This window comes from Balaenoptera ricei, chromosome 2, assembly GCF_028023285.1.
Source record: "Balaenoptera ricei isolate mBalRic1 chromosome 2, mBalRic1.hap2, whole genome shotgun sequence".
NCBI classification, from domain to species: domain Eukaryota; kingdom Metazoa; phylum Chordata; class Mammalia; order Artiodactyla; family Balaenopteridae; genus Balaenoptera; species Balaenoptera ricei.
The window spans coordinates 50,047,132-50,074,934 of record NC_082640.1 but is presented as its reverse complement, the minus strand read 5'-3'; the positions used below and the strand labels follow the sequence as shown (position 1 = coordinate 50,074,934).

At 47.0% G+C, this 27,803-nt stretch overlaps 1 protein-coding gene across 2 annotated transcripts in view; it reads left to right on the top strand.

Moving 5' to 3' along the window:
• Window positions 1-27,803, top strand: part of IGF1R (insulin like growth factor 1 receptor) — a 312,032-nt gene that overhangs the window by 61,979 nt on the left and 222,250 nt on the right. For both annotated transcript variants that reach the window (XM_059912583.1, XM_059912582.1), the window contains exon 2: window positions 1,481-2,026. In XM_059912583.1, the coding sequence (XP_059768566.1) occupies window positions 1,481-2,026 (546 nt within the window). The remainder of the gene's footprint in view (window positions 1-1,480; window positions 2,027-27,803) is intronic.

Here is a 27,803-nt window from a genome sequence, read left to right as displayed (position 1 = left end):
TGCCTTGCTTAGTTCCACACACATCTAGAGTGGGCCTGCAGTGTGCACACACCGACCACCTCCTGCTTTGCCTGACAGTTGTTTATCACAGGTCTCAGCTCCCGCCTCCACCACGAGCCGCCTCTGAGGTTTCTTTGCATCTCCTGCAGTGCCATGCATGTTGGGTGCTTCACAAATTAACAAATTACATCAATCAGAAAACGTCACTTTGAGAAACTGTAATGGAAGGTTTGGGAATTAAGTTTTAAGAGAGGATAGTAACCAAGGGTTTTTCTTTGTGTATATGTCTAGAATTAAAAAAAAAAAAAAGTTTCCAGTGTTGAGGCTGTTTTATCAAAAGCCTTTAAAATCTGCAAATGCCTTGGCCCAGCAATTCTGCTTCTAAGGATTTATCCTAAGAAAATAGTTTTGAACATCTGCAGAGAATGTCCACTGCAGTGTTGTCTATGATGTGAAAATATGGAGATAACCTAAATATCCAACAATAGGAGATTGGTTTAAAAAGAAAAGAACTCACGGTGCATATTCATATCCTAGAATTACTGTCTCCTTCTTAAAATGATGATGTAGAAAGGCAATGACTTGGTAAAATGTTCATATGAAATGAAGGAAGTATGTTTGAAAACATTATATTATTGTCCAATTTCCTTTACCTTAAATTATAGAGAAAGGATAATTGGCATAGGTAGTGATATCTTTGGATGTTGGGATTATTGATGATTTTTACTATCTTTTTGCTGTTACCTAACCTTTCTGCAGGAAGCATACTTTCTTAAGAAAACACTTTATTAAAGTTGGAATTGGATACCTCTTTTATTCATATAAATCACATATTCTTATCTTGTGGCTAAGTTAGCCTTCCTGTCTACACTCATGCAGTGTTGGGGAGAGCCCAGGGCTACCTGCCCACGTCAAATGGTGGTAGGAAACATGGGAGCGTGCTTCTTGGGGTCCCTACCTTCCAGGTCACAGTGACTGTTCTCCAGTGTGTATACTGCATGGTGTCCTTTGAGGCTGGCTGCAGGAGTGAGTTGTTGTCCCTCGGCTGCTGAGCTGTGTGTTCAGGTGCAGGGCACTGACGCTCTGCAGCAGGGGTGGGGAGTGTGTGGCCTGGCAGCTGTGCAGTCAGGCCTGGGTTGCAACCTTGACCCTCCCCTGTGCTCCTGTGCGGCCCTGGGCTTTAAGCTGTGGTTTGCACATCGGTGGGCTGGGGATGGCATCTCCCGCGGTAGTGAGCGTGTTGCACTGTATCTGGCCCAGACTGGGCACTTCCCGAAGAATAGCTGGCTGCTGAGCTCCCCAGATAGCCCACCTGCAGCCACCCCTAAGGCAGTCAGCAGTAAAGAATGGGGTCTTATTTCTTTAATAATAATATAGGTTTCCTGGAAACTGGTCATGTTGTGGGTTGGGAAATAGTTTTTAAAAAGTGGTTTCCTTGTAACTAAGACCTGTCCCGCCCTCCCCTCTTGTCTCCCTGCAGTCTGTGGGCCAGGCATCGACATCCGCAACGACTACCAGCAGCTGAAGCGACTGGAGAACTGCACGGTGATCGAGGGCTACCTCCATATCCTGCTCATTTCCAAGGCTGAGGACTACCGCAGCTACCGCTTCCCCAAGCTCACGGTCATCACTGAGTACCTGCTGCTGTTCCGCGTGGCTGGCCTCGAGAGCCTCGGCGACCTCTTCCCCAACCTCACAGTCATCCGTGGCTGGAAGCTCTTCTACAACTACGCCCTGGTCATCTTCGAGATGACCAACCTCAAGGATATCGGGCTCTACAACCTGCGAAACATTACCCGTGGGGCCATCCGGATCGAGAAGAATGCTGACCTCTGCTACCTCTCCACGGTGGACTGGTCCCTAATCCTGGATGCCGTGTCCAATAACTACATCGTGGGGAATAAGCCCCCAAAGGAGTGTGGGGACCTGTGCCCGGGGACGATGGAGGAGAAGCCGCTGTGCGAGAAGACGACCATCAACAACGAGTACAACTACCGCTGCTGGACCACGAACCGCTGTCAGAAAAGTAAGATGAGGATATGACTGTGGCTGCCCTCCTGCTTCTCTCTACCCCACCTCCCCCGCCCTCCCTCCTCTTCTGAATGCACGATTGCAACGGGTGGGTGCGGCTGTATCGCAATTAGGATGTGGGGTCTTGAGGGGCTTCCTTTTGCATCTGGGAACTGGTAGGTGCAGGGCTGTGGCCTGGCTGCAGGCCATCCCGGCTGCTGTCAGACCGTTCCAGTCACACGCTAGAAACCATCACCGCACTCTTGGGCTAGAGGCTTGAGGAACTTCTGCTTTGAATTTCTGATGAGAAAGGTGACCTGGTGTGCTTGAAAGTGCCTAAGCCCTGGCAGTCAGAGGCTGCATATGTATCAGCTCTTTCATCCTTTGCGTGAAAGGATGTTTTTCAGTAACGCAGGGCTTCCTTAGCGTGAATACACCTGGAATATTGTGGAATAAAGGAAAGGTAAAGGCTAATTCACATCCTGTGAAAGTGGTGACCCGCACCCCGTCCTCGATCCTTAATGATGACGTTACAGTGCTTGGGCGTCCTGGTTTATGATGGAGCATAGCGAAGGCGGTGGGGGCAGGGGAACCCTGGACCAGTTTCCAGGAGTCCCAGGTTCAGGCCGACCTTGCAGGTAGCTATACAGCGAGCTCATTTGTACACCCCAGGCTTCTGCTTCCTCTCTTTTCTACCTCTTTCTTGAAGAATTGTGCAAATCTTGTGAATCACTTAGTGAAAGAACTTTGCAATGTGTTTACTGCTCTTGGGGGTCAGGTGGTGGTATTTGGAAGATTCTCGTTTGTTCATCTGCTGTGTGCTTATTTTCCTTTGAGTATAACTGAACTCTTGCCTGATTGTGATCGATACCTTGAGCGCCGGGTTGTTGGGTATTGAACTGTGACTCTGGGCCTTTGTCTTCTTGCTTTCAGCAATGTTTAGGTCTATTGGCCAGGAGGGTTCCCCTCACTGGTTGGAAGGCAGTGTGGTAGCTATAAATAGCTGTTTAATGGCTGGGCCAGTTAGAGACCCAAGGAGCCCATGTACTGTAGCTAGTCATGGAGAGCCAAGAAATCCCAAACTGGTAGGCTTGCCTAAACCCTGAGGTGTGTAAAATAAACAAACCAAAGGCCAGACCCCACAAGTAACATTGTTTCAGTTCCCTGCCAGCCAGGGTGGAAGCAGAGAAAGGATGCTTGCTTTGAAGAGCACACGCTTTCCTGCCCTCTGTCATTGGATCAGCGGGTAGGTGAACACTGGTTCAGTAAGGGAGGGATCCCACTGGCTGAAGCCAGGACCTTGAAGAGCTGAGAACACCATTGGGCCACTTGGAGAATCCCTTTTGGCTAAGGTTGGGGGAAATACTGTGCTAAAGTCATATTTGTTATTCATTAAAATAGTACCCTATCATTAGGTTACCTGCTAGTTCTGAGAAAACAACAAAAAATATTTTCAAGTAGTCTTGACATTTAAAATTTTTATTTTAAAAGAAAAAGCCATCATCAAAGGAGGTGTCATGTGTCGTGGAAAGATGTTGGATGTGGTATAAGAGGCCCGGGTGACCTTGGACCAGCCAGCCCTTCTGGGCTGTAGTTGGACATATTTAGAATGTTCCATTGGGCAGCCCCATATTATTCCTTAGTGGTGATCACATGTGTGTGCAAAACTGATTTGAAAACTCTTAAGGTCTGTACAAAAGGGAGGTGTTACTTAAAAAGTCGTTAGGTGGGCACTTGTTCAGTGATTCAGTCGGTATTTATTTAGGTCTCACTGTGGACTTTGGGCTGTTTCTGGCCAGCTGCTTGTTGAAGAAGCCTGGAGCAGGGGCGAGGCATGAGTTCTGGGCCCAAGTCTAGTAGCCGTGACTAGAAATGAGCAAGTAATTTAAACTTGGCCTGGCCCTCAGTTTCTTCATCTGCAAAATGGAATAGCCCCTTGCCTTCCTCATAGGGCTGTTGGAAGATTAGAAAGAGAAAGAGGAAGAGCTCCATGAGAAAGGACCAGGAGATGGAAATTGGGCCTTGGTGCTTCTACAACTGATGCTGATGGGCCTGCTGGCCAGACACCCTCTTCTCCAAGGCCACACCCTGCAGCCTTCTCCCAGGCCAGTGTCTCAGGCCTCCTGATGTTTTTCTGTGATTTCACAATGGAGTATTTATTTAAAATTAATAACAGCATTCAGGGAAATTGTCTTCCCTTCAGCTTGTCCTGAAAACTCAAGCGTTGGCAGGTTTCTTGGAGATTTTCTAGTTGAATCAGAACTCTTTCCCTTTGCATAGATTCCCTTCTGACCTGCTCTGTCCTGTGCAGTAGCCACTAGCCCCATGTCTCGTCGAGTACTTGAACTGTGGCCTGTCCGAATTGAGATATTTTTAAGTGTAAAATACACACTGGATTTCAAAGTGTAGTATGGGGGAAAGAAAGTAAGATATTTCCTTAATATTTTGTATATTGATTACATGTTAAAAATGATGCTTTAGACATATGAGATGAAGTAAAATATATTCTTATAATTTCACCTGTTTCTTTTTACTTTTTAATGTGGCTCCTAGAAAATTTGAAATTGCAGATGTCGTTCACACTCTAATTCTTTTGGAGAATGCCGCTTTAGGGCATGCCGTCGAAGGCCCTGGGTTCTTGCCTGCATCATCTCTCTGGCTGAGCACTGCAGTGCTGTGGTGCTCCAAAGCTCTCCAGCCGGAGTGCTTAGGGACGATTCAAGGAGCCAGGTGGAGGGCATTGAGTCCAAACAGAAAGTCTGCCTTGGGGTCCACGTTAGTCTTAAGATGGCCAATTAAAAAGATTAAGCATAGAAGAATCCCATTCCATTATTCTTCCCAGGGCTGGCTACAGACGGAGGGGGAGCATCTGGAGAGATACGTCCAGTCAAGAATATGTGTGACATTTTTGACATAACGGAGAAACACTCAATTATGCAGTGCTGATAGGCAGTGTTCACCTGACGCTCTCCTTTAAACTCCCTCTGTAGATCCTGACTCTGTGGTGGCAGGCAACTTCGTCGACAGCCCCCTTAAGGAAATTACTATGCTCTGGGTTCTCTGCCCGCTTCTGTATTTCTCTGTTGTCTTATAATTTTGACGCAGGCTTGTTTTATGCAGGCTTGAGTTGTTCATTCCTAGAAAGTGATTGAACCTTAGAAAAACGGAGTATGGCTTTTTCCTTTCCATGAAAGTGTAACTGGTGCCCCCTGAGATGTGACACCGTTGTTGACTCCTTCATCCCTGCCTGCCAGCATCACTGATTCTCCTCTGTCTGTGCAGCTGTCTCTTTTCTGGCTCCTCGTCCAGTCTTTAATAGCTGTTTTCCAGAGTAACATCCTGGGCCCTCTCTCCACTGTCCTGTTCCCCCAGAATATCTCACCCACTGCTTCAGCATCCTCCCATATGCATCTGGCTTCCAAATACCATCTCCAGCTCTGACCTCTCTGTGAGCTCTCGACCCCGTCTGCCGTCGTGACTGGACCCCCATGGGCGTTTCAGCATCCGGTGGTCTTCTCTGGCTCCTCACTTATAGCCCAGGGTTTTCCTTGTTTCCACTCCCGTGGGTAGTGTTCTTGTTCTCCGAGCTCCCATGTCAGACACTTGGGTCCCATTTGGATGTTTCCTTCTCCAACCGGACACCAAGCCCTTTCCATCTGAAATGTTTCCCTAGTCTGCCTTCCTCTGCTCTCCCCGTGTTCGGTGACACGGCCTCTCCCCAGCCTTCCTGCCTCTCTGCCTCGGCCCAGTGACCTTCCCCTTCCCCAGCATACACGCATGCTGACCGAGAGGCTCCCATCCCTAAAATCCTGTAGAGGAGCCTGTGAAACCCCATGAAGCGGGCTGTGCACCTGGCCTTGTGCCTGCAGGTCCTTGACCGCGGTGGTGTTCTTCCCCACTGACCAGCTGGCCGCCCGCTGCTGGAGGACTGCAGGGCTTTGTGGACTCCGGTGGGCCCTTCCCGAGGAGGAGAAGCCTGTCTGTGGTGCTGAGTAAATTCTGGGCGTATCTTCCAACACTTGGTCAGCGTGGCTGTCCCCCCAGGGGTGAGCACGCACCTGCTTTGTGAAAGATTGATTGTCAGGAAAATACATTTTCCCCCTTGCGCAGAGAAGGGTGTGGAGTAACAGTCCTCAGCGAGCCAAAAGCCTCGAGGATTATGAAATGCGGATGTTTCCTGTGTAACTTTCATGGTCGTTGCTCCCAGGGAGTCACCCAGACTGTCCCCAGCTTGTAACTGGCTGGGAGGGTCAACCATGGGTGGGAGCTCTTCTCTCCCCTGCCCTGGTCAGAATGATTCAAAGCCAAAGATGATGGAGAAGGGTGGGAACCATCTTGAAAGTTGAAGCTTGGCCTGGGGTGCTGTGCTGTTCATTTATTCGCTGGAGGTCGTCCACGTCCAAGGAGGGAACGGGGTGAACCTTCTCTGGGCACCTGTGCTTCTTTCCTCGCTCAGTGCGTTGCCTAACTGTGTGTGGTATTTGCTTGCCTTGGGGCTTTCTGGTACCTGATTTCAGGTATTACACCCCCCTCACCTCCCAAAAAAAAATTCCAAAAACTTACTGCTGAACTTAGTCTCCAAGTACTTTTTAACCTGTCAGGGTGAACAGCTTGTGGTCCACTCAGATCACTATGTTGCCTGTGAGCAGGCTTGGTCTTTGCCAGAAAATCCACCAAGCCTGCAAGCCTGGCCGTGTTGGAAGTTGGCTTCGCTGGTGGTGCAGCCTTACTTCAATTAAAAAGGCATTGACTGGGAACAGCGGTCCCGGAGCTTGTTGCATTTCCTACTGCCTTCGAGATGAGAAACCAGGAAAATAGCAGAGTGGAGCCTTCGAGTGACAAGGCAGGAAATGGCTCCCTTTATTGACAAAAGGAACACATTATACTGCCGTCTCAAGGATGGGGTCAGGGACTTCAAATGAAGGCAGGTGGTGTAAAAAAGATAATTCTACATGTTTTCCCCCAAACATGTTCTTCTGTTTTTGTTTATTGGACACTCCTCTCAAGGGTGGTATTGGTGTGTGGGGCGGAATTGCACCCCTTCCTCATTTGCTCACAGATTGGTATGTCAGGCCCGCCAGGTAAAAGTGGGGGGCTTGTTTAAGTGTTTGTAAATCACCTGCTGCATTGAGATGAGGTGGGGAGACAGTTTCTCTGCCCTGAGACTCCATGCATTATTTCATCCTAACACTTCTGGCTAATTTTTCTTTTTTTCTTTTTCTTTTTTTAAGCTTCTTGGGAGGGAGATTTCCCTCTGTGAAATACCGTGTAGTCTGTTGCCACTGTGGACCAGGGTAGGGGCCTGCGTGTCCACGTGGGGCAGAGGAAGGCCTGAGCATCCGGGAGGAAGGGGCAGACCGTCCAGCAGGCTCCAGCCTGTGTGTAGCTCGGAGCTGGTCTCTCTCCCCCTGGAAGGCCCCTGCTCTGGTCAGCTGCTCCCAGTGTGGGGGTTTCTTTATTTAGAAGGGGGTCACATGCCCCTGGGCCTCACCTTCTCTGCCTTCTATAGTCACGCATGAAGGTGGCATTCTCTTCTCCCTGACTGGTGACCCTGTTACCAAGATGGAGAGGCACTTTGTGCCCCTGTGTCCCCGGGACCCTCTTAGCTGACCCCGCCTCTTAGTTCCCGTGCCTTGTCGTTGAAAGGCTTCATTCTTGGCTAAGTGTCACCTAATTAAGGTGTCACTCTCCTGCGCTCCCTTCAGAAGTTTGTTTTTTAATAGGGATCTCATCTTAGAGATGAAAAAGCTTTCAGAATAAGTCTCCTAGGGTGATTTTTGCAATTCTTGGTGTTTGGAAAATATTCTGGAGTCCCTTCCCATCTCATCAGTTAAGCCTACTTGTAAGACCATTCTGGTTTCTTCTTACTTCTAAAAAGCCTCTTTTTTTTTGTTGTGTTAATATTTCTATCTTGCTTTCCTTGTGTGTGTGCCAGCGTGGCATTCTCTGCTAGAGTGGGGATGACGTGGAACGTGTGGGCCCGTGGCTAATCCTGTCCTGGACTGCGTTGCTCAACTTGAGTGCATAGGGTGGTTTGGGACTTAGGTTTGGCTCACAGTGGAGCTGGGAGCCATGACTTGGAAACATGCCTCCTTCTAGCACATGGTGTGACTCCGGGACTCAGGCAGCATGAGGTGGGGTCTCTGACACCATCCTGGGATGGAGTGCCCCCCTGACTGGAGGAAGCAAGAGACAGCCAAGGTGTTCCAGGAACGCTGGGGGCAAGAGATGGAATCTCTGTCTGCAACACACAGGATACAGAATAGGCATCTGTTTATCACTGTGCCTAACTTGGGAATCTAGACTTAAGACATGTACAGATCTTTTATATGGAAGAAGGAACCCCAGGTGGAAATTCAAAATCTAGACCATTCTGGGTTCTGCCACTGGCTAACACATATGAGCTGGACGTTGTCATGAGAGCTGGGGTTTTGTCTAGTTCCTGACAGGCCTGTCTTCTCGGTCTCTGGAGGAATAGCTCCCTGCAGAGCCCTCGTAGCTGTGTGAGCTGCCCTGCAGGAGGAGCCGAGGGCTGAGCGCTTCTTAGAGCTCGGGGGAGACAGCTGCCATCTCAGGTCAGGGAGTGATGGGGGCTTCTGGGGCCTGTGTAGGCAGGGAAGAGTGTCCAGGGAAGGTTGTGCTCCTTCGGGGTCGGCATGGCCACTCTTCTGCAGTTCTCAGGGTGTCTTGTTGCTGACCAGGACCTCACTCCTGGTCTTCCCAGCGTATGCCTCCCTGACAACATTGTGGAGGCAGCAGCTACCATCACGTGCCTGCCACCCTCTACTTGACTGGTCTTCAGGCATCTTTAGGTGGCCTCACACCTGGAAGGTGTGGGTTTCCCCTGTGGACTATTATGGTATTTAAGATTGAGATTTGCAAGAATATATAATTTTGTACAAAATGGGATTAAAAAAAAAAGCCTACATTCCAGTATGGACAAGTGACATCATATGGCAAAGGTTTAAGAACAGTCTGTGAATTGAGAGGATTCCATACATTAGCCTTCTGTGTTCCCAGGTGCTGGGGTGAGGCTTCCAGGCTCCATCTTCCATATCTGAAACAGGAATGAGCAGGTTTGGAATTTGTAAAGCACTGGACAGAGGGTACAGCACATAGTAGGTTCTTGGGAAATGGTAGCAGCTGCTATTATTCTTAAAAATTAAACTTAATACCTAAGAGCTGCATTCTGAGGTTACTTAAAATTCTGAGCATTAAACTGGATTGACTGTGTATGTTTACTGCCATGTCTTATATGGTCTTTCTCTATTGCTTTTTCTAAATTGCAAAAATTCAATTATCATAAATAGCATGGCATAGTGTAGGAGTGGTTCTTGCTAGTTTAATCCAAATTGTTCAAATTGCTGTGTCTGTCCAGATAAGCCATATCTTTAAAGAACATTCGGTGAGGTACGTATGTCTATATGGGGATGCCAGTGGGGCCTCTATAGTTACATGTAAACTCTATTTCTTTGGTTATCAGACCATATGAATTTATTCCGCTTGCAGGCTTGGTGTTGGGAAGAATTAAGAATATCAAGAACAAGATTCTTGTTTGATACTAACATTAAATATTATCTTTTTAAAATGTGTTTTTCGCAGAGAGCAGCAAAGTGGTTAGAGTGGGCACAATTTTGGGTAAAGATAACAAGGATGTACATTTTTATTTGTGACAACTGCAGGTCTCACAGAATAAAGGTAGTTAACTGCCTGCTTCCTGCTGAAGCATGTGCCTGTTTATTCTCTTCTTTGGGTAATACTGTGTGTGTGCGTGCGCGTGTGCGCGTGCATACCACTTTATTCTCCCACCCAGCCTCTTCTCCTGCTTTGGCTGTTTTGTTTTATTTCCCTCCTCTCACCCCCAGTGCAGGAAACAAACACTGGGTCTCTCTGTCCTCCCTTAGATCTTCCTTCCGTTCAAGGGGATCAGGTGGGTGGGAAAATGCTGTGCAGGAATGTCAGGCCCTCTCCCGGAAGCCCAACTTCTATTTCAGCTCATTATCCGACAGAAATCGCTTTTTGTTTCTCTGCCGTGGTCACAAGCAACCACCGGGTCCTCTTTCCTTTCTTTGTGCCATTTTTCACGGCATCCACGTGGGATGGGAACAGAGGCAGTGTGTCTGGGGACTCTGCATTAAGACTGTGCAGACAGACCCGACCCATGTGTAGCTGCCTCCCATTTGTTTTTGCAAGTCCTAATGAAGGGACTCGGGTGAAGGCTGTGAGGTTGCTGGAGCTGGTGCAGGCATGCAGGCCGCTGAGTGCGGGACTGAGGCTGGGCAGGCCCTGGGCCCTGAGCCGTCTGTGCCTGGGGCCCCTGGGAAGCAGGGCCCAGCTGTGACGCTCCTCCATCTGCCCTTAGCAGCAGATCTGTGAACCGAGGCTGCCATTCTGGGTTTCTGGATAGATGCAAAGTGCTTGGATGGTTTTTAGCAGCTGCCGCGACTGGGAAGTGGGGCTTAGTAGTAAAAAGGGGTGAAAAAATAAAAGAAAATTGGGAAGCATAGAGCCTGCAATACAAAAAAAGGCAAGATGAAGGTTGATATTATTAGAAACACTTCCTGGGCAGCCGAAGTGTTCGAATTAGGATTTTTTAATTTATTTATTTTAACCCCAGAAGGTATTAGTGGTAATGTGGAGACAAATGGAAACTCGTCAGATTCCCTAGGTCCAGAAAATGCAAGCTTTATTCCTGTGGTTCCCAGTGTGATGTTTCTGTCCTGTTTTCTTGACCTCCGAATGGCCCCTTATGCTTTGCTAAGTCGACGATGTTATTAGGGTCTTAGACTCTTCCTCAGATAGGTTATAGGATGTATTTTTGTTCCCTTCCTCAGGGGACTTGAAATGATTGGATTATTTTGTAATACGTTGATACTTCTTTTAGAAGCATTTGCATAACTGTGTCAAAGAAGCTTTGGAACAGGTTTTTTAGCAGGGTTGCAGGAAATGTCCCTCGTGCTCTCCTCCACTCACGAGGGAAGACAGAGCAGCCCAGATGCAGGATGGGGCATTTCACGCTCCCTCTTTGTAACTTCACTCATGGTCTGGGTGCACCGTCCAGGTGGTACAGTCTAGGTGACATGGTGTCATCTTCTGAGATCAGTGGGTTTCCTGCCCCTCCGACCCCAGCCGCCCCCTCCTTGTGGCCATCGTTTCACATTCACTGTGGGAGTCAAGGCTCAAAGAATCTTGACACCATCGTTGCTTATGAATAGAATTCTGAGAATGTATCATTTTCTCAGAAGAATGCTTCTTTAGCTCAACAAATATTTCTTGTTTGCTAAGAAAAAAATCCTTGGAAAAGTCATTGGATGCCCAAGATGGGCGACTAGGAGGGGGGTGAACTTCTGGGTCTGCTTAAATAAAGCAGTATTTTATTGAGAGGCAATTGATAAAACAGCCAAAGCCAACTTAACAGACTGTCATTTTAAGATGAATTTGTTTTGCAGGATTAATTTGATTTTACATTTTAGAGACAACAGCTCTCTGGGCCCCACTGTTACTTCTGCCTGTTACCAGGCAGAGGAAATGGTTAGGCTGCGGTCACAGATTCACTGAATTTCATGCTAACGCTGCGGGGTGGGGGGACTTAAGACCCTCAACTTGACTTGGTCCCATGGGAAGGTTTATACTGTTTGTTTGGGTAACTGCAACTCTGTCTTGTTGGGCACTGTTGTCCTAACATGGAAAGCCTCAGAGGTTAGAGAGGAGCCACTGAAGATGTGTGAGGAGGGATTAAATGGTTGTGAGAGGGAAATGGTGATCGGGATGGTGTTCAGACCCCCTTTTCACTAGTAAATAAAAGGTGAGTGGTTTTGGTGACTGGTTTAGCCTGAGCCAGTGCAGATTCTCTTTTCGTAAACAAGCCTGGTGTACATTGTGCAGTTTTAAAAGTGTAAAGTGTGGACTTTCATATGTCAGCTCTTCAACTGCCAGTCTCAAACTCTTCCACCATTATCAAAATAAATGCAGACCTCTCGTCAGCATCTTCTCATCTCTGAAGCTAGGATGGAGAGGCAGGTGGTGGGTAATCAAAAGGCAAGGAGGAGTAGGGGGCCACCCTGCCTCACGATCAGATGGAATTTGCATGGAAATTGTGAACACACAAGCATCATTGTTTATTGCAGAAAGCACTGACCAGACTCCTCTGCTACGGCTTAGCTGAGCGGCCCAATGCCAGCCCTTCCCCTCCCTGCTCCTTGGTTTCCTCATCTTTCCCTGTTGCAGAGTAAGGTGTTGGGGACCTGGGGTGGAGCCGCTGGCCCTGGCCTTCAGGAAACACTGCTAGAGAATGAAAACAGGTGTTCTAGACTCGCCGTGGTGTGAAGCAGTTGACCTCTTTTGGGATGGGCCTTACCCTTAGGGACAGGCTCCGAGAGCGGTCCTTGGAGAGTGGGCTGCGATTAGTGGGCTCTGACAAGCTCACCGAGGGGTAGCAGATAGAGCATAGGCTGGCGAAGCATCTCAGTGAAAGGGTAGAAGGAGAGAAAAGCAGTTAGGGCATTGAGACTAGGAAGTTCAGTACAATTTATGTTGTCTTGTGTCTTTGAAGTGACTTTTTCTGGTCTGGCTTTTGCTGTTACCAAAGTGAATTATTCACAAGTACTTTGAGAAACACCGCTGTAATGCAGTTATGCTGAATGAATTTCAATTCATTTAAATCATTTTTTCAGCTAAAGTAAGCTGTCCCTCATCCAGAACCAGAGCAAGCTGGTAGCCCAGTGAGCGTTTCCTGCTCTCATGGCCAGCGGCTGATGTCTACCATGGTACTGCCGAGGTGCCTTGAGCTCAGAAGCACTTTTGGAGTGATCAGAGTGGAGTGGCAGTACTTTCCGAGTAGTTTGGGAGCTGGGTGTGTTTTGCTGTGCACTCTGGTCCTCAGCAGTCTGGCTGTGGTGCGTGTGCACGGCGAGTTTCAGCTGGGCGAACATTGTCTGCTGAGGCCACGCTCTTCATGGTCGCTCCTTAACCATCATCCACTTGTTCTTCATGGCTTGGCTCTGCTCTTCCATGAAACCTCCCTGGATCTCCCTTGTGGAGGGCTCACAGGCCTGCAAGGCTCACGTGCTGGCGATGAGGCTTTGCCCTGTTCCCGGTCAGTGACGATTCCTCTCTGAGCTCTATCAGTGGTTCCAGAAGGCCTTGTTTACTCATCATTTGTCTCCTCCTCCAAATAGATGATGAACCACCCTGGGTTTGGACTTGTGCTCTGTTTATAAATCTTGGTTCTCCAACCTCACAGCCAGAGGGAGAGAGGGTCATGGAGGACATATTCTGTAGAAATCCGTCTCCCCCGTGGGCCGGACCCATGCAGAGCATCTGCATCTGAGTGGGTTGGTTCTCATGAAGACTCTGGGGCTGGGCATGAGGAATGGAGGTGCCTGTGACCCGAAGACTAAGGGGTCCTCACTCTCAGGGTTGTGCAAGGGTCAGAGCGAGCCCCTGTTGGAATTTTGGGTCCTGGGCACCAATCTTGGCTCACTCTAGGCTCGGACCTGAAAGGTACAGGAATTTTATAAAGGGATTTATAAAATGTTTTTGGATGACAAACGTGGTTCTAGTTGGAATGAATAAACCAACTAAATAGCAATAGAGTTTAAGAGCAACTGAGTGAGTGTCGGGGTGTGAGAGGATGTGGACACAAAAGGTTTGGGGGGTTCTTAACCTCTGCTGAGTTGTAAGTTATTTGGGGTCTCTTTCTCCTCCCTACCATTCTTGTTAACACAAATCCAGTCTCATTAACGAGGTGAAAGAGAATATATTATGTGCATCTCATTCCTGTGGTACGGGAGAATGACAAAGAGGTATGAATTGTAAGTAAAATCTAATTTAGGTCTTGATGTGTCTGTGCGGGTTTTGACACTTGTTACCTGGCCAAAATTCCCATTGTTTCCTTTGGTCAGCCTGTTGTGTGCAAGTCCCATGACAGGCAATGAGATGATAGAAACTTAGTATTTTGTTATGAGAGAAGATAAAAACATGGCATTGCAGAGAGAGACACACAGCGTATGCCGTGTGATGAGGCACTCCACATTTTTTGCCTAAAGAGAAGGAGGGGCAGCAAGTGCTAAGAGCTCCAAGGGGGGAGAGTTCTGTATTTGGAGCTTTGCATGGAAAGAGCATTTGCCTCAAGTGAAATGGAGGCCTTTCATGCAGAACGTTCCCACTTGCTCAGTACTGTTTGCCTAGCACTGTATACATGGCCCTCAACTCATGAATGGGTTGCACTTCAGAACTTTGCAAGCCGTGTGAAATGTGGAGGGTATTATTTCACAAAAACAGAAGTCTGAGTGGTGGTTGAGGTCCCAGCCGGCGGCCCTGCCCCAAGCCTGTTCAGCTGAGATATCATTTGTATGTAACTCCTGCCGACAGCTTGTAGAAGAGACTTGTTGAGCTTTATCCCAGAAGGTGGTGCCTTTGCTGACTGATGGATGAGGCAGGGGTGGTGATGGGAAGCTGGTGGTTTCCACTTTATATCGGATTTAAAAAAAAAAAGAATCCCTCCCTGAGGGCTCAGCCCTTCCCAGATGGTCAGGCAGGCCTGGGGGACGAGGCTGGAGTGTGCAGTGGGAACAGGAGCTGGGACTCAGCATTCTGGCATCCCACTTGGCTGGGTGGGAGGATTCTAAGTTGAATCCAGAACACATCCACCAGAAGGTGCAGTTTTTGCCCTTGAAGGACTCAAGTTGGTTTCTGTGGTGGTGGACTTTTGGTTCATTACTCATGTCATGATGTTTATGAAGTGCGGATTTGTGACCTATGTCTGGGTTAGATTCCCTGCTCCACCACCAGGGCCACCAAGCAAGTTTTATTACATAAGGTCAGTAAAGTGTCTGACAGTCTCTGGAACCAGAACGGTCTCAGGACATTTTAGTTCCTCCTCTTTTTCCCACTTTGGATCTGATGTGTTAGGGGGGCTGATTTAAGCTTTTTATCACTTTTCTTATTGTGAACTGTTCTTTGTAAATTGTGACAACAAAGGGATCGCAGACAGCCTCCTCCCTCTCTCCTGTCTCTGTCCTCCAGTCAGAGAAAAACTCAGCCTATGATCTTTGGCCTAGAGAAATATTAAATCTATGTTAAGTATGCAGACATGAATGGACAAAGGAAGGATTTGTGGCAATGAGGATCTGCTGAAACAAATAAGTCATGTAAATAGGCAGAAAGAAATGTGAAATTGATTGCATCTTTCAGCTCCTGGTACTTAATGCAAAGATAAAGTAGCGGGAAAAGGTTGTCACTTGAAGTAATAGAAAGATGAGGGAGTTTTGAAGCTGGCTGGGATTTTCCTGCCTGCTAATAGAGTGACTTGGATTACAGACTATAAAAGTGAAGATGTTTGAGGAGGGCAGTTCCATTTAGTATGGATCATGACACTCCCTGCTTTCTGAGCAACCTCTGTTCCTGAGGGGAAGAAGCAGAAATCCCCAGGCCTGGAAGATATTGGATAACAGCTCATTAAACTCTTGTCATAAGCCTTCATTTAGCGTCGTGGGAAGACTCACAATATCTACATTATGAAACCACTTAGATTTTTAAAAAATGCATGTTGTTAACATTTTTTTGTTTATTAAGTGGAGCAGTAGATTGGAACTGAATGGATTTGATTCTCTCATCCTGTGTCGTACGCTCAGAAGCCCAAGGTTTCCCAGAATTTTTATTGTGGTAGTGAGAGCACATTTAATTAGTAGGTTGGAAAAGCTTTGGAACAGTTTAGGCCCGTCCACAGTTAATTGACTCAGTGATTAACATTTTGAGAAAATGTGAAGAATTAAACAAATTTACATTTCTTCTAGGATTTTATTTTGTTATTTAAGGCTATACTAAATGAGTTAATTTTTGAACTAATAGACTAAAGCAAACTATAGCAGGTAACCACTAACTGTTCATGTCATGCATCACCCTCCAGCACACCCCCAGATTATTCCATGAGCATCACCTGTGAACCAAGAACCTATGAGCTTACAAGATTAATTTTTAAGGAGGCTCAACTTTCTGGATTTCCATGGTAAGGAAGTTTTTGGTGTGGGCCCCAGAAATGAGATCTTCCTGGGAGGGAGAGGCCATCTCTCCAGATGGGTCAGTGAGGGACTGTTGTGCGTTGTCTTCTGGGCACTGGCAGTTCTGAAGCAGGGGCTACTAGTGCAGGATGAAAAAGCCGGTTCAGGGAGCTGCTGTATGTCTGTGTGGATGTCACAGTGGAAAGAAAGCTTTAGAGATCATCTAGTCTGACCCCTGACTTGGTTCAGAAATCCCGTCTCCAAGGACCTCAGCATGTGCTCTCACGTGTCTGGCCATTTTCACTCTAAGTTACAGCTGTCATGGTGAACCTCTCCTGGGCCCACAGCTTCATTTTCCCATTAAGCTAAGACCTCTGTAGTAGACGCACCCTTGACGTTTTTCCTTGTATCTAAACGTATGCTTGACTGGGGGTGGGCTTTCTAGCTGAGAAGGGGCCTGGGTTAGAGTGAACAGGCTGTGATGGCTCCAGAGCTCTTTGCCCTTGTAGAACATGTTCTGGTTTAGGAAGTGAGAAGAGGGCTTTTCCTGCATTGGAGAAAGGAGGCAACAGGAGGCTGAGACCCCTGGTCTCACCCCTTGTCCTCACAGCAGGATCCTTCAGCCCTGCCCAGGTATCTATGGATTTGGTTATTCAAGGGTGTGGTGCCTTTAGAACAAAAGAAAAGTCATGGGCCCTGGAATATATAGAAGTTCAATTAGAACTTTGTGTTCCATGAACACTTTGTAGGAACTAGCTTCACATGCCCTGCTTAATCCCCCTGAAAAGTCACAGCGAATTAGAGGGAAACTTCGACTTGAAAAAGGTCTGGAAGATTGAGCCAAGGCTACACCCACGGCTCTGAGGGTCAAGCTGTTTTAGACCCTGCAACACTCCCCTGTCCACCATCTCCAGCTGGGCACACTCCCTCCTTCCCCTGCCATCATCTGCCCTGCTCCCTTTTCCACTCTCAAGGGCTCTGGGCCTGATGAGAGGGTGGGTGAGTGCGCTAGGCCATACCGATAACATTGTGAACAGTGCCAAGAGAAAGGTATTCGCCTGATGGTAGAAACAGAGCTGCAGCATCTTATTAGGTCTGGATCATTGTCTCCTTGTTCAGTGTCTTTACGTGATTCAGTGTTTTCTGTGGGATAGGAAAAAAAATCCACATCTAAATCCCAGGCATCTAACAATATTGACAAAAGGGCATTTTTGCTAATCTCTGGTTAAAGCTCTTCAAAACCTGTTAGAAGATCCCCCTACATTTGGAGGTTTTGCAGATTAGAACCCCACCATGCTTCTGCAAGTCCTGAAATGAGCTGGGCCTCCAAGGAGCCTGTTGATCTAACCGTGGTGGACCCTGGGGTGTGGACCCTGGGGTCTAGCTGGATCAGCTCAGAGGGGAGTTCTTCTGCGTGAGATCTCGGTACAGGTGAACTGACCCCTGTGCCCCCCAGATCCCTGTGGCAATTAGAAAAGACTGTGTTTATGATCGCAGCCAGCCTTCATGAAGCAATTACTACGTGCCAGGAGCCTCTCGAGTGGTCTCCTTCAATCTTTGCCAAAGCCTGTAGGGTGTATGCGGCCATTCCCCTCCCCCCCATTTTTATGGATGAGGAAACTGAGGCACAGAGAACGACATAACATGTGTAAGTTTTCATGCAGCTAAGCTGCCAACCTGGAATCAGACATGCTTTTCTTTGATTCCATAGCCTTTGATTCTCCCCATCACACCATGCCACTTTCCAGGGAGCCGCCATGTGCCGTCCAGTGTACATACACCCAACAGTGACCGGCTGGCCTGTCTTGCACTGGAGAAGGCTAGGCCCCACGGTTGACCGATTCTTGATATCCTGCTCTAGACAAGGGGCTTTGGTGCACAACCACCTAGTAAAGGTGGTGAGGGTTCTGTTAGCGCGGCCTCCCCACCTCCTCCCTCTTCCTCCTCCCCCTCCCCCCAACCCACCATTTTTACATGATCAGAAAATGTATGACTCTAAAGATAAAGGAAAGATGAAAATGAAAGAGTGACATAAGCATAGTCAAATTACAGATGCTTAATTATGAAACGACTTGTTTCTGAATTTTAAATACTTGTGTCTCAGACTTTACTCCCCTCCCCTCCACTTAGGGTGGATTTATTTTTACATTGATGGATTATTTTCACATGTGGAGCAAAACTTTGAGCTGATCAGTGATCAGGTACCTTTGTTTGGCTGATTTGTAACTGGGAGACTTTTTTTTTTCTTTTTAAAACCGTTCTTTAATCTTGTAAAAATATCTTTAAATGAATGGATGCTTTAGCTCTGGTGAAGGGCAGGTTTGTGAAAAAGGACTAAAGGGATGTGATTTACAGGAAACTTTTTATTCTTTTATTTAAAAACAGAAGTAACAGTCATGCAGGGAGTAATATGAAGTGTCAGGAAATGATTTCTTGAAATCAAATCTTGGATTGCTGATTTCACCATGAATTAGATTCCTGAATGATGAATTGGCCACGTAGCCCTTTTTTTTTTTTTTTTTTTTTTTTTTTTAAGTTTTCTTTTATTTATTGGGCAAACCAAACTTGTTGCCTGTCTGGTGTTTAGTTCTGCTTCCCTCAGACAACCATCATTTACTCAGAGTTTTACTCAAAGAGATAAAGGTGCACCATGAAACTCTGCTCTACGATCCCTTAGCAAAGTTAGGCCTGAGTCCAGAGCCCAGATGCTCTGCGAGCCCCGTGGGGTGGGGGCGGGCAGAGGGCTGTCACCAGAGCTCAGGTGGCCCCACCCTCTGCAGAAGTGACTGTCCTGCCCGTCCTGCGCTGCACCCGGGCTAGAGGGCAGAGCTCAGGTTTTCTTTCTGGGGAAGGGGCCCTGGGCCGCTTCCTCCACCCGTCTGTCCTCCTGTCCTCTGGGTGGGCTGGGCACTGGCGGATTCCTGTGCACTTAGTCACCAGGCGTGCAGCCGCGGGACGATGGTGAGACTGCTGCGGCTGCTGTCGGCTGCTGTCACCCCGAAGGAATGCCCGCTGCCCGACTGCTGGGCTGGAAAAGGTCTCCTGCAGGCAGCCCCGCTGAGGCCAAGGGAAGCCCCCTCCTCTTCTTTCCCATCAAAGGAAAAAGGAGCCGGAGCTAGCACTGTGCTCACTGGATATGACCCTTCACCTCACTTTTTAAATGCGTATTTTTGTTTTGCACATTCCTGGGTCTATAAACACACCCATGGCTATTCAAGCTAGGCATGTTAGTGAAAAGCGATGTTTCTGGCAAGAAATTCTCCCCATTGGATCACCCGTCCTTTTGTCACTCTGGGAAAGGCTGGCCGGCTTTGGTGGGGTTGGGAATGGTCAGGTTGGCTTCTTCAGCCTGGGCAGTCTCCTCATCCAGGGCTTCCCTCGAGACCCCTGTTCGTGGGACAACAGAACAAGGACGAAGGTTGGCCCCCAGCCTTACCTGTGCCAGCTTGTTGAGCCCATCCTGCCCGTTCCCCCAAAGTCAGCTGCTGGGCGAGACCCCAGGGTATGGCTAGTAGTTCTTTCTCTGAACAGCTTTTTGAATGGCTTCCTTTACTCTAGTGGGGAAGCCAACACCTTTACCCTGTGTCCAGAAAGCTCCTTCTAGTAGGAGGTAGTAGAATCAGACAGATCCAGCTGAGAGTCTTGGCTCTGTTAGCTCCTGGCTCCGACACCTTGGTCAAGAGCTTCCCTTTCTGTGGCTCTTCTGTGAGCCGGGTGCTGGCTTCCTTCCCAGGCTGTAGGGGGTAAAGGACAGGGCTCAGCACAGGGCCTGGCACAGGACCCTTCCTCAGTGTAATACTAGCGGACACCGTCATGATGCTTTTACTCCCATGGGTGGAAGTGTTACAGAATGAGAGGATTACAAAGTAGGCACAAGAATATTGTATATTGAATGCTTTGGGTTCATGCATTTCCAAAGAGTGAGATTCTCACCACACCGCTGTTTTTTTAAAAGTTAGATCTTCATATGCTGATATAAATTAAGTGTAAAAAGGTGCAGACCATTGTAGGTAGTGTGAGCCTTCAGGTCTTTAGAAAGAGCATATATGCTGGTAAATGCTGCTACAACCATGAAATAGTTTTCCAAAAGGACTCCCAGACAGTGATAAGCACTTATACTCTGTGGGAAGAGGCTGTAGTTGCTGGGTGACCCCCACTGTTTACCTTGTGCTCTTTTAGCACCGTGTGGATTTTCTGACCATGTGCATTTAGTGCTTTTATTCTTTTCGAAGGTCAACGGGTATTATCTGGACAATAGGGTTATGGTCCATTTTTAAATTTTCTTTGTTATACTTCTTTGCCTTAAAAAAACTGTAATGTGGTTTTTTTTAAGGTAGTTTTTTGTTTTGTTTTATTTTTTTCACATCTGATTGTCCTTCTGTGAGAGCAGGCTCTGTGTGAGGACTTAGTGAAATCCCCAGCTCCCTGGAGACAGTAGCTGGGAAGCTCCTTGCTGTTCCTATTGAGAATCGGGCTTTCTCAGGAATAGAAGCCTGGGATTCACCTTCATCCTCTATAAGAGCCCAAACAGTAGGCGCTGGCAGGGGCCTTGGTCCAGAATGCCCTTGGGACTGTGTGTGTGTGTGTTTCTTTGGTAAATGGCCTTGAAAATGCCGTGTACTTTTGGCAGGCTTGGATAAGGTTTTCCCTGCGTAACCCTTGAAAAGAACAATTCTCACTTGTAACACCCTGTTTCTGCAGTTCCATGATTTTGTAATTAAAAATTTATGGGCTCCCAAGGGCCCATTTAAAGGGCGTCTGGTCTTAACAGACTAGGTAAAAACAGAATTTGTGTCATTGGTTCCTTTAATTTCTCAAATATGGTTATGTGTAAGTGCCTCCTACTGGATGCTTGTGCTGAATGTTTTATTGATGAAAGAGGCAAGATTACCTAAGGGAAAGAATGTTTAAAAACCAGGTGGCCTCACATTCTAATGTCTGAGTGCATCACTCCTTCTCGGGCATTACCTTGGGCAGGTCACCTTGCCTCTCTTGGAAACATGAAAAGGCATTGTACCCCATCAGTGGTTTGCAGGTTTTTTGACCAGACCCACAGTAAGATGTAGATTTACATCCTAGCCCCAGGACAAAATAAGGATATAACTAAGATAAGTGTTTCCAAAACACTTCTTATCTGATACAGTGCTCACCCTTCCTACCCAAGAAGTACCATAATGTTTTCTTATTCGATTCTAACGCTGGTAAGAGATGCATTCAACTGATTTTGAGAACTATCACTGGGTGGCAACTTGGGGTTTGAAAAACACATTATTAAGGTCTTTTCTAGCTCTGATTTTGAGTTTGTTGGCTCTGACAATCCTGAACTTAGTACACTTGGAATTGGCCTTTGAGGTCAGCTTTCTGTTTTCTTATGAAAATGAGGACGGAAGAGCATTACTTGTTTCTTAATGGCTACTCCCGAGGATGGGAGGGTTATAAGAATTTGAGTGTATGGTCCTAGTGGAAGGGTGTATTTTGTTGTCCATCCACAAGCATTTTTGAATATTGTGATCAGTTGTATCTTATATACTTTATATCACTTCCTACTTTGTAAAATAACTTAAATTTGCCATTATTTTTGTTACTTCAATAACTGACTTTTATACCTTCCTGTTTTTCCTCATACTACTTTAATACATACCAAAAAACTAAAGAATTTATCACATCACTGTAACCACCAGTGTATTATTTTATACTGGAGGCTTTTTATTAGAAAGGAGCTTGATTCAGAGTGACAGCAGATAATGTATGAGTGCTTATTATGTACTGGGTGCTCTTTCTTTTAACTCACACTTGCAAATAACCCCATTAGCTAAGTTCTAGCCAAGCTTTGTTGGGCATGTGAAATCATTAGATGAATTTTGAAAATAACTTGGTCTGTTCTGAAAGGCTCTGTGTGATCCAAACCCTGTGGACTGGTCCCTGGTAACTTTGACGGCCATTTTGAAATGTTACCATAGTGATAATTCTTCTGGAATCTCAAGCCATTAAAAGTGATATGGCCAACTCTGGGCTGTGTGCTATAAAAATAGGTGTCATGGAATGTGTGAATCCTTTTCTCAAGATACCAACTGAAGGAATATTTTAGTTGAGCCTAGAATACTTATTAGGGGCTTTTTGCTCTGCTACCTTTTTTCTTCTTGACTCAGGTCATCGATCCACATAATCATTAACCTGTTGGAATGAATGGCATTTAAAAAATTGTTCAATTTTTCCCTCATCTGACTTCAGTTATTTTGTCCCTTGCTTCCTTCTCCCAGTGAATTTTTCAAAAGTTGGGTTATGGCAAAAGATTAATGACTATTGATATTGCTTCCATAGATTGGTTTGTTTAACTGTGTCTGGTGCTCCTTGGTCCTGTGGCTGGAACTTTGGCCTCTTACCCCCCCAGTCGTGGCGCCTCTTCGAGGAGGCTTGGGAGTTGGCACCAATTATGTCCTGTTTCCTGGAATGTGCTGTGGGCACCTCAGTGGACAGAGCACCCTTTCAGCTTTGTGCTGCCCCTTTCACTTCGGAACCCCAGGGTAATAATTAAAAGAGTCTATATTAGTCCCTTCTCTCGTTAGAGGAATACAGGTTGGCGACTCGTAAATAGCGATTAACCCAATGGTCTGGGACGTGAGGCAAACCGCTGGAGAATGTGGTCGGCAGGGACAGTTGACAGCATGTTTACACACAGTTGTGCTGTTGGTTCTATGTGTTGACTGGAGTTACTGTCACTGGGGGCGGGGGGTGGGGGGGAGACGAGCTTCACTCCACCAAGCCGGTAGCATTAGACCGACTGTGTGTATTTCACAGGCATGGTCCTCACCTCCAAGCTCTCAGTACCATGCGTGCAGCACTGAGGTTCAGCACGCATTGGCTGGTTGCTGCCTCTGCCGGGCACTGAGCTCAGCTCTGGGGACGTGAAGATGAGGGCGCATAGCTGCTGTCCTGGAGGAGACTCACCTAGTGGCAGAGACTGAGGTGTTAATAAACTACACAGCAGTGTGGCGTGGATTTTATCAGGGCTGTGTGTGAAGTGTCATGGGAGCCTGGGAGGGGGCTGGTCGGCGTGGAGGGGTCAGGGATGGGTCACCCATGAGCAGGGCATCAGCAGATGCAGAGGAGTTCGCTAGGTACTAGAGATTGAGGGGTGAAGTGAATAAAGGCAGTACAGGAATAAATTGGATTGGCAGATTGCCTCAAAGAATGGGGGCGGGGAGGCTGGCAGAAACCAGGTTGTGCTGGGCCAGTTTGTCTGCCTACCTGAGGAGATTGGACCTGACTTTACAGGCAGGCAGTGGCCGAGAAGCAGGAGAATGCTAAGAGCAGGTGTGTGTTCTGTAAAGGTTCCTGACAGTCATTGGGGGAGGGAGGAAGAGAAGCTGGCAGACTCGGTGGGCGGAGAGCGAGCATAGGAAAGGGTGCCAGAGACCTTTGGAGAAAGATTTAGCAGGACCTGGTGAAGGATGAGGGTGATGGGGACAGCAGAAGAAAAGCAAAGAGCCTAAGGATGACCAGTTGGAGAAACTGAGTGATTGCTGGTGCCATTGACCAGGATAGAGGAAAACAGGATAGAAATTTGGTGGGGAGGGAGGGAGAGTGTTTACAGTTTCAACGTGTTAAGTTTGGGGTGCTTGGTGTGAGCAGGTGGACCAGTCTAGGAGGTTTCTGGAAGCACCAACATGGCTGGAGAGAGAGAAAGCAGTGGATGCTGTTCTGGAAATCATCCCAGGACTTTGGAGGGGTGTGTGGAGTGGGAAGAAGAGAGTCCCCGGGCCCATTTTTTGGATAAATCTTCATCTCTTAAACATTTTGTATAAGCAACAGTAGCTGATACACAGAAGGACGTCTGTGCATCATCAAGCACCTGGCATATTCCCTGGAGGAGAGCTCAGTGAGCCCCTATAGCAGCAGGAACCCCCAGCCCCCAGTGACCTGGGGACTGGGTCCAATGGCAGCTCTGAGTCTCCAAGGGAAGAGGCTGTTTTGAAGGGCCCAGGTTCTTCCTGTCAGGTTTCAAACAAAGATGGAGGAACCACAGAGAAAGTTTAGGTTAAGCCCCATGTGGTCCAGAGGAGGCCACAGTATCTCAGGAAGGGAAATTCATCCAAGGCCACTCACCCTTTGGAGGAGCCAGACCTCCCCTACTGTTGCCTTTCCCCCAGCACTATCACTTGAGAGAATAATCCTCCAGAAGCCTTAAGCTTATTCTCAGTATAAGCAGTGTGAGCGTAACTACCTGATAAAGGTGAGAAGGGATGGAACCCCCTTTACCCTACCCAGTAGGATCTTAACAAGATCTGGATGTAACACAGGGCTGCTTGTGAGCTACTTCTGCTTCCAAAATCACCATGCTAGGGACCCCTAAACAATGACCAGAAAAGGGTCTTTGGGAGGCAAAGCCTAGGGGTTTATCTGGTTTACCTCTGATCACCTCTTCCTTTCTTACAAGTCTTATGTCCAGATAATTTAGTACATTTGATCTACTAGCGGGCGGGACCATAATGGGGCTGATATTACACACCCTGAAAGTCCTTTACAAACATGCCATGGTGGTGATACAATAGTTTCCCGAGCAGCAGGTAACATTAGCCTGCCTCATGGGACCCTCGGATGCTGGCCATGCATGTTGCCATTCTTAGATGGAAGCGTGTGCATTCAATTCATGTAAACTATACTACTGTTTCCATTTGAGGTTTTTGCTGTACTGTAATTTCTTTAGATTTTGTATTTTCCATAATGGTATCACTTAATGTGAAGATCACTCAGGCTTCGTGGCTGGGCATAATAACAGGTATTCATTCTCCTTTAGCAATTTTCCTGTCCTATTAACCTACAGTCACAGGACATGACGTTTTTCATTCAACCTTTTTTTTTTAATGTTTAAAATACTTGGCTATAAATGCATCCTTTTTTATTTCAAAGTAGGTTAGCCTTAATCAAGTCTCAATATTTCTCATCATGCTTTTTTCCTTGAAGTGGAAACACATGGAGAGAAAGTCACGTGTTTCTATCCTCTGGCTCACCTGGTACTGCCCAGAATGGCATACAGAGTTTGCATCCATGGAGGCTTTGTAAAGGTGGCATTAACTTTGCAGTAAAGTAAGTGACCCCAGACCTGTGTCACTTCAGACTTGGTCAAGCGCTAACTGAGCACCTTAAAACTTAAACAGAGGTGTGAGCTTGATAAATCAGTGTGTGTTTTGGACTAATTGGTGACCACCATTCTGAACATTAACTGCCCTTGGATTCCAGGAGGCTGATTGTGTGTAACCTTTGAATACTTCCCTGAGTTTGGACAAGAACTAAATTCATATGGTGCCTTTGTATTTTAAAGGACTCTGGGGGGCCATGAATCACTTTCTTCTAAGGGCAATTTTTGCATTGTTTAGTTTCTACGGTTGTTGTTCTGAATTTGGCATTTCCCATCTATGCCAAGACAAATTTATAGGTTAGACTTGAAAAAAATCTGTACAACCTAAATGTGAAAACCAGCCTGGAGGAAGGACTCTATAACTCTACACCCGATTTCCTGCATTTAAAAAAATGCACTGGTAGCAGTATCCTTTCTTCTTGTCTCTGCTTCCTGGTGACATGTGAGACGCTGGCATGTCCTTGTGGCAGTGCTGATTGGACTGTGGCTCTGTTCACTGTGGTTTCCAAGGTTGGGGGAGATGGGGGTGCTGTTTACTGAAGTGCTCTCATGCCAGGGGCTCCTGCAACGGCCACTTCCCATTTCTTCCAATTCAGGGAGGGCTTCTTGACCTCATGGGAAATGTGTTGTATGGAAATGAAAATGTAGTTTCATTTCCAAGGGGGGATAAACCCATTTCAACTGGTTAATGCAAAAAAAAAAAAAAGCCATTTTCATCTCACTTAATGGGAAAGTCTGGGAACGGATCAAGCTTCAGGAGAGCCCCTGGGCACTGCCTTCCCCCCTCCCCCGACTTGCCCGCTTGCACGTTGTCTCCATTCTTAAGATACATGTGGTGGTGAGAGGGTTGTTAGCAGCCTCAACCCTGCATCCGCCCAGCTTTGGATTTGGTGCCCAAGAGCCAGTGGTCTGTCCTAATGGCACAGACTCATTTCCTTACATCTCTGTTGGCTGAGCTCGGCCCTGGTCCCTGCACTCCACCAGTGTGTTCCAGGGAAATGATGCTTTGATGGGCCAGCCCAGGCCACGTGGTCCCTGAGCCTCAGGGAGGAAGAGGGCAAGGTGATCTTCCCAAGGAAAATGTGGATGTTCTGATCAGAAGAAAGAAAGTCGCGAAACAACACCCACCCACTGTAGATAGGCAGCACAAGGTTTACAGAAATACATTTCGGCGTGTGAACAGGTTGGAGGTACTTCCAAGGGCAAACAGGACTTTGGTTTCTTTCTCTTAGTGAGTTTAGAGGGAGATACTCTTTCTTCATGAGATGCTTATTGTGGGGCACAGACGGCCTCTAGCTTCTCCCTCCTAACTCTCCTGCCCACTCTACCCAAAGCTCTCTGCCCTGGAGGAGGAGGGCCTGGTGCCTTTGCTCTGTTGTCAAAATTGCATTGAACAGGCACATCAAATTAAAAACTTTTGGGCTCACTCACCAAAATGGTTTCCTGTACAATATTCCCCTGAGGGGGCATTGCAGGTAGTTATTTATCCATTTCATTGATCTATTGTTTTTATTAAAAAGAAAAAAAATCCAACCAACAGAGTAAGTGCAGCCAGCTGCCTAAAGAGTAGAGATGATGGGAGATGATATTTTGATTACATTAATCCGTATCCTGTTAGTTCCCTTTGCTTCTGTCGCTGCCACTGGTGAAGTTACTAATGTGAACTAATTACATTTGCTCTGAAAAGCCAGAATTCTTAATGTGTCTCAGCAAGAAAGGTTAATATTATCAATTTAACAGCATGAATGAAACATTGTGTGTATTGAACTTGAACTGTCCTAAAAGCTTGGATAATAAAAACCCAGTGGCTTCTTTTGTAACTCACTGAATAAACAGCTATTGGTGAGAGATGGTTCATACTTTCTTCTTCTCTTTAAGTCTGACGGGGTGCTAGGCAGGCAGTGCTAGATGCTGTCTGTTTATGGGGCAATCTGGCGTGTGACGTAGCAGACCACGTGACAAAAGGTGCTCCCTCCTTTTAAAAGCGTGGCGAGGGGGCTGCATATGTCTTCCTGATCAGTGGGTGTATTTTATTTTATTTTTTAATTTTTTAACATCTTTATTGGAGTATAATTGCTTTACAATGTTGTGTTAGTTTCTGCTGTATAACAAAGTGAATCAGCTATGCATATACATATATCCCCATATCCCCTCCCTCTTGCGTCTCCCACCCTCCCTATCCCACCCCTCTAGGCGGTCACAAAGCACCAAGCTGATCTCCCCATGCGATGCAGCTGCTTCCCACTAGCTAGCTATTTTACATTTGGTAGTGTATATATGTCAATGCTACTCTCTCACTTCGTAATGGGGGTATTTTAAAAGAGAAAAACAAATCACCTCACCCCCCAGTGCTAACAGACTTCCTGTTTTAAAAGCATCTATGAATTACCAGGACTTAGAGCACAATATATCAATACTTTAAATGTCAGTCGTTTCTCTGGAACCAGCCAGCCCCTAAAAGATAGCATTTTGGAGAGCAAGGTGTTCTGGGAGGGGCACCTCACCTTCAGGGACTTACGTGGCCTAGCCTCTTGCCCACACTCGTGGTCCCTGCAGTGCTCCCTTATGTGTAACTGTTTCCTGCTTTCCTGTGACTGACTCAGTGGTGAACAATGAGAATTGGCAGAGCCCTCGGCTGTTCTGCGCTATCTGTG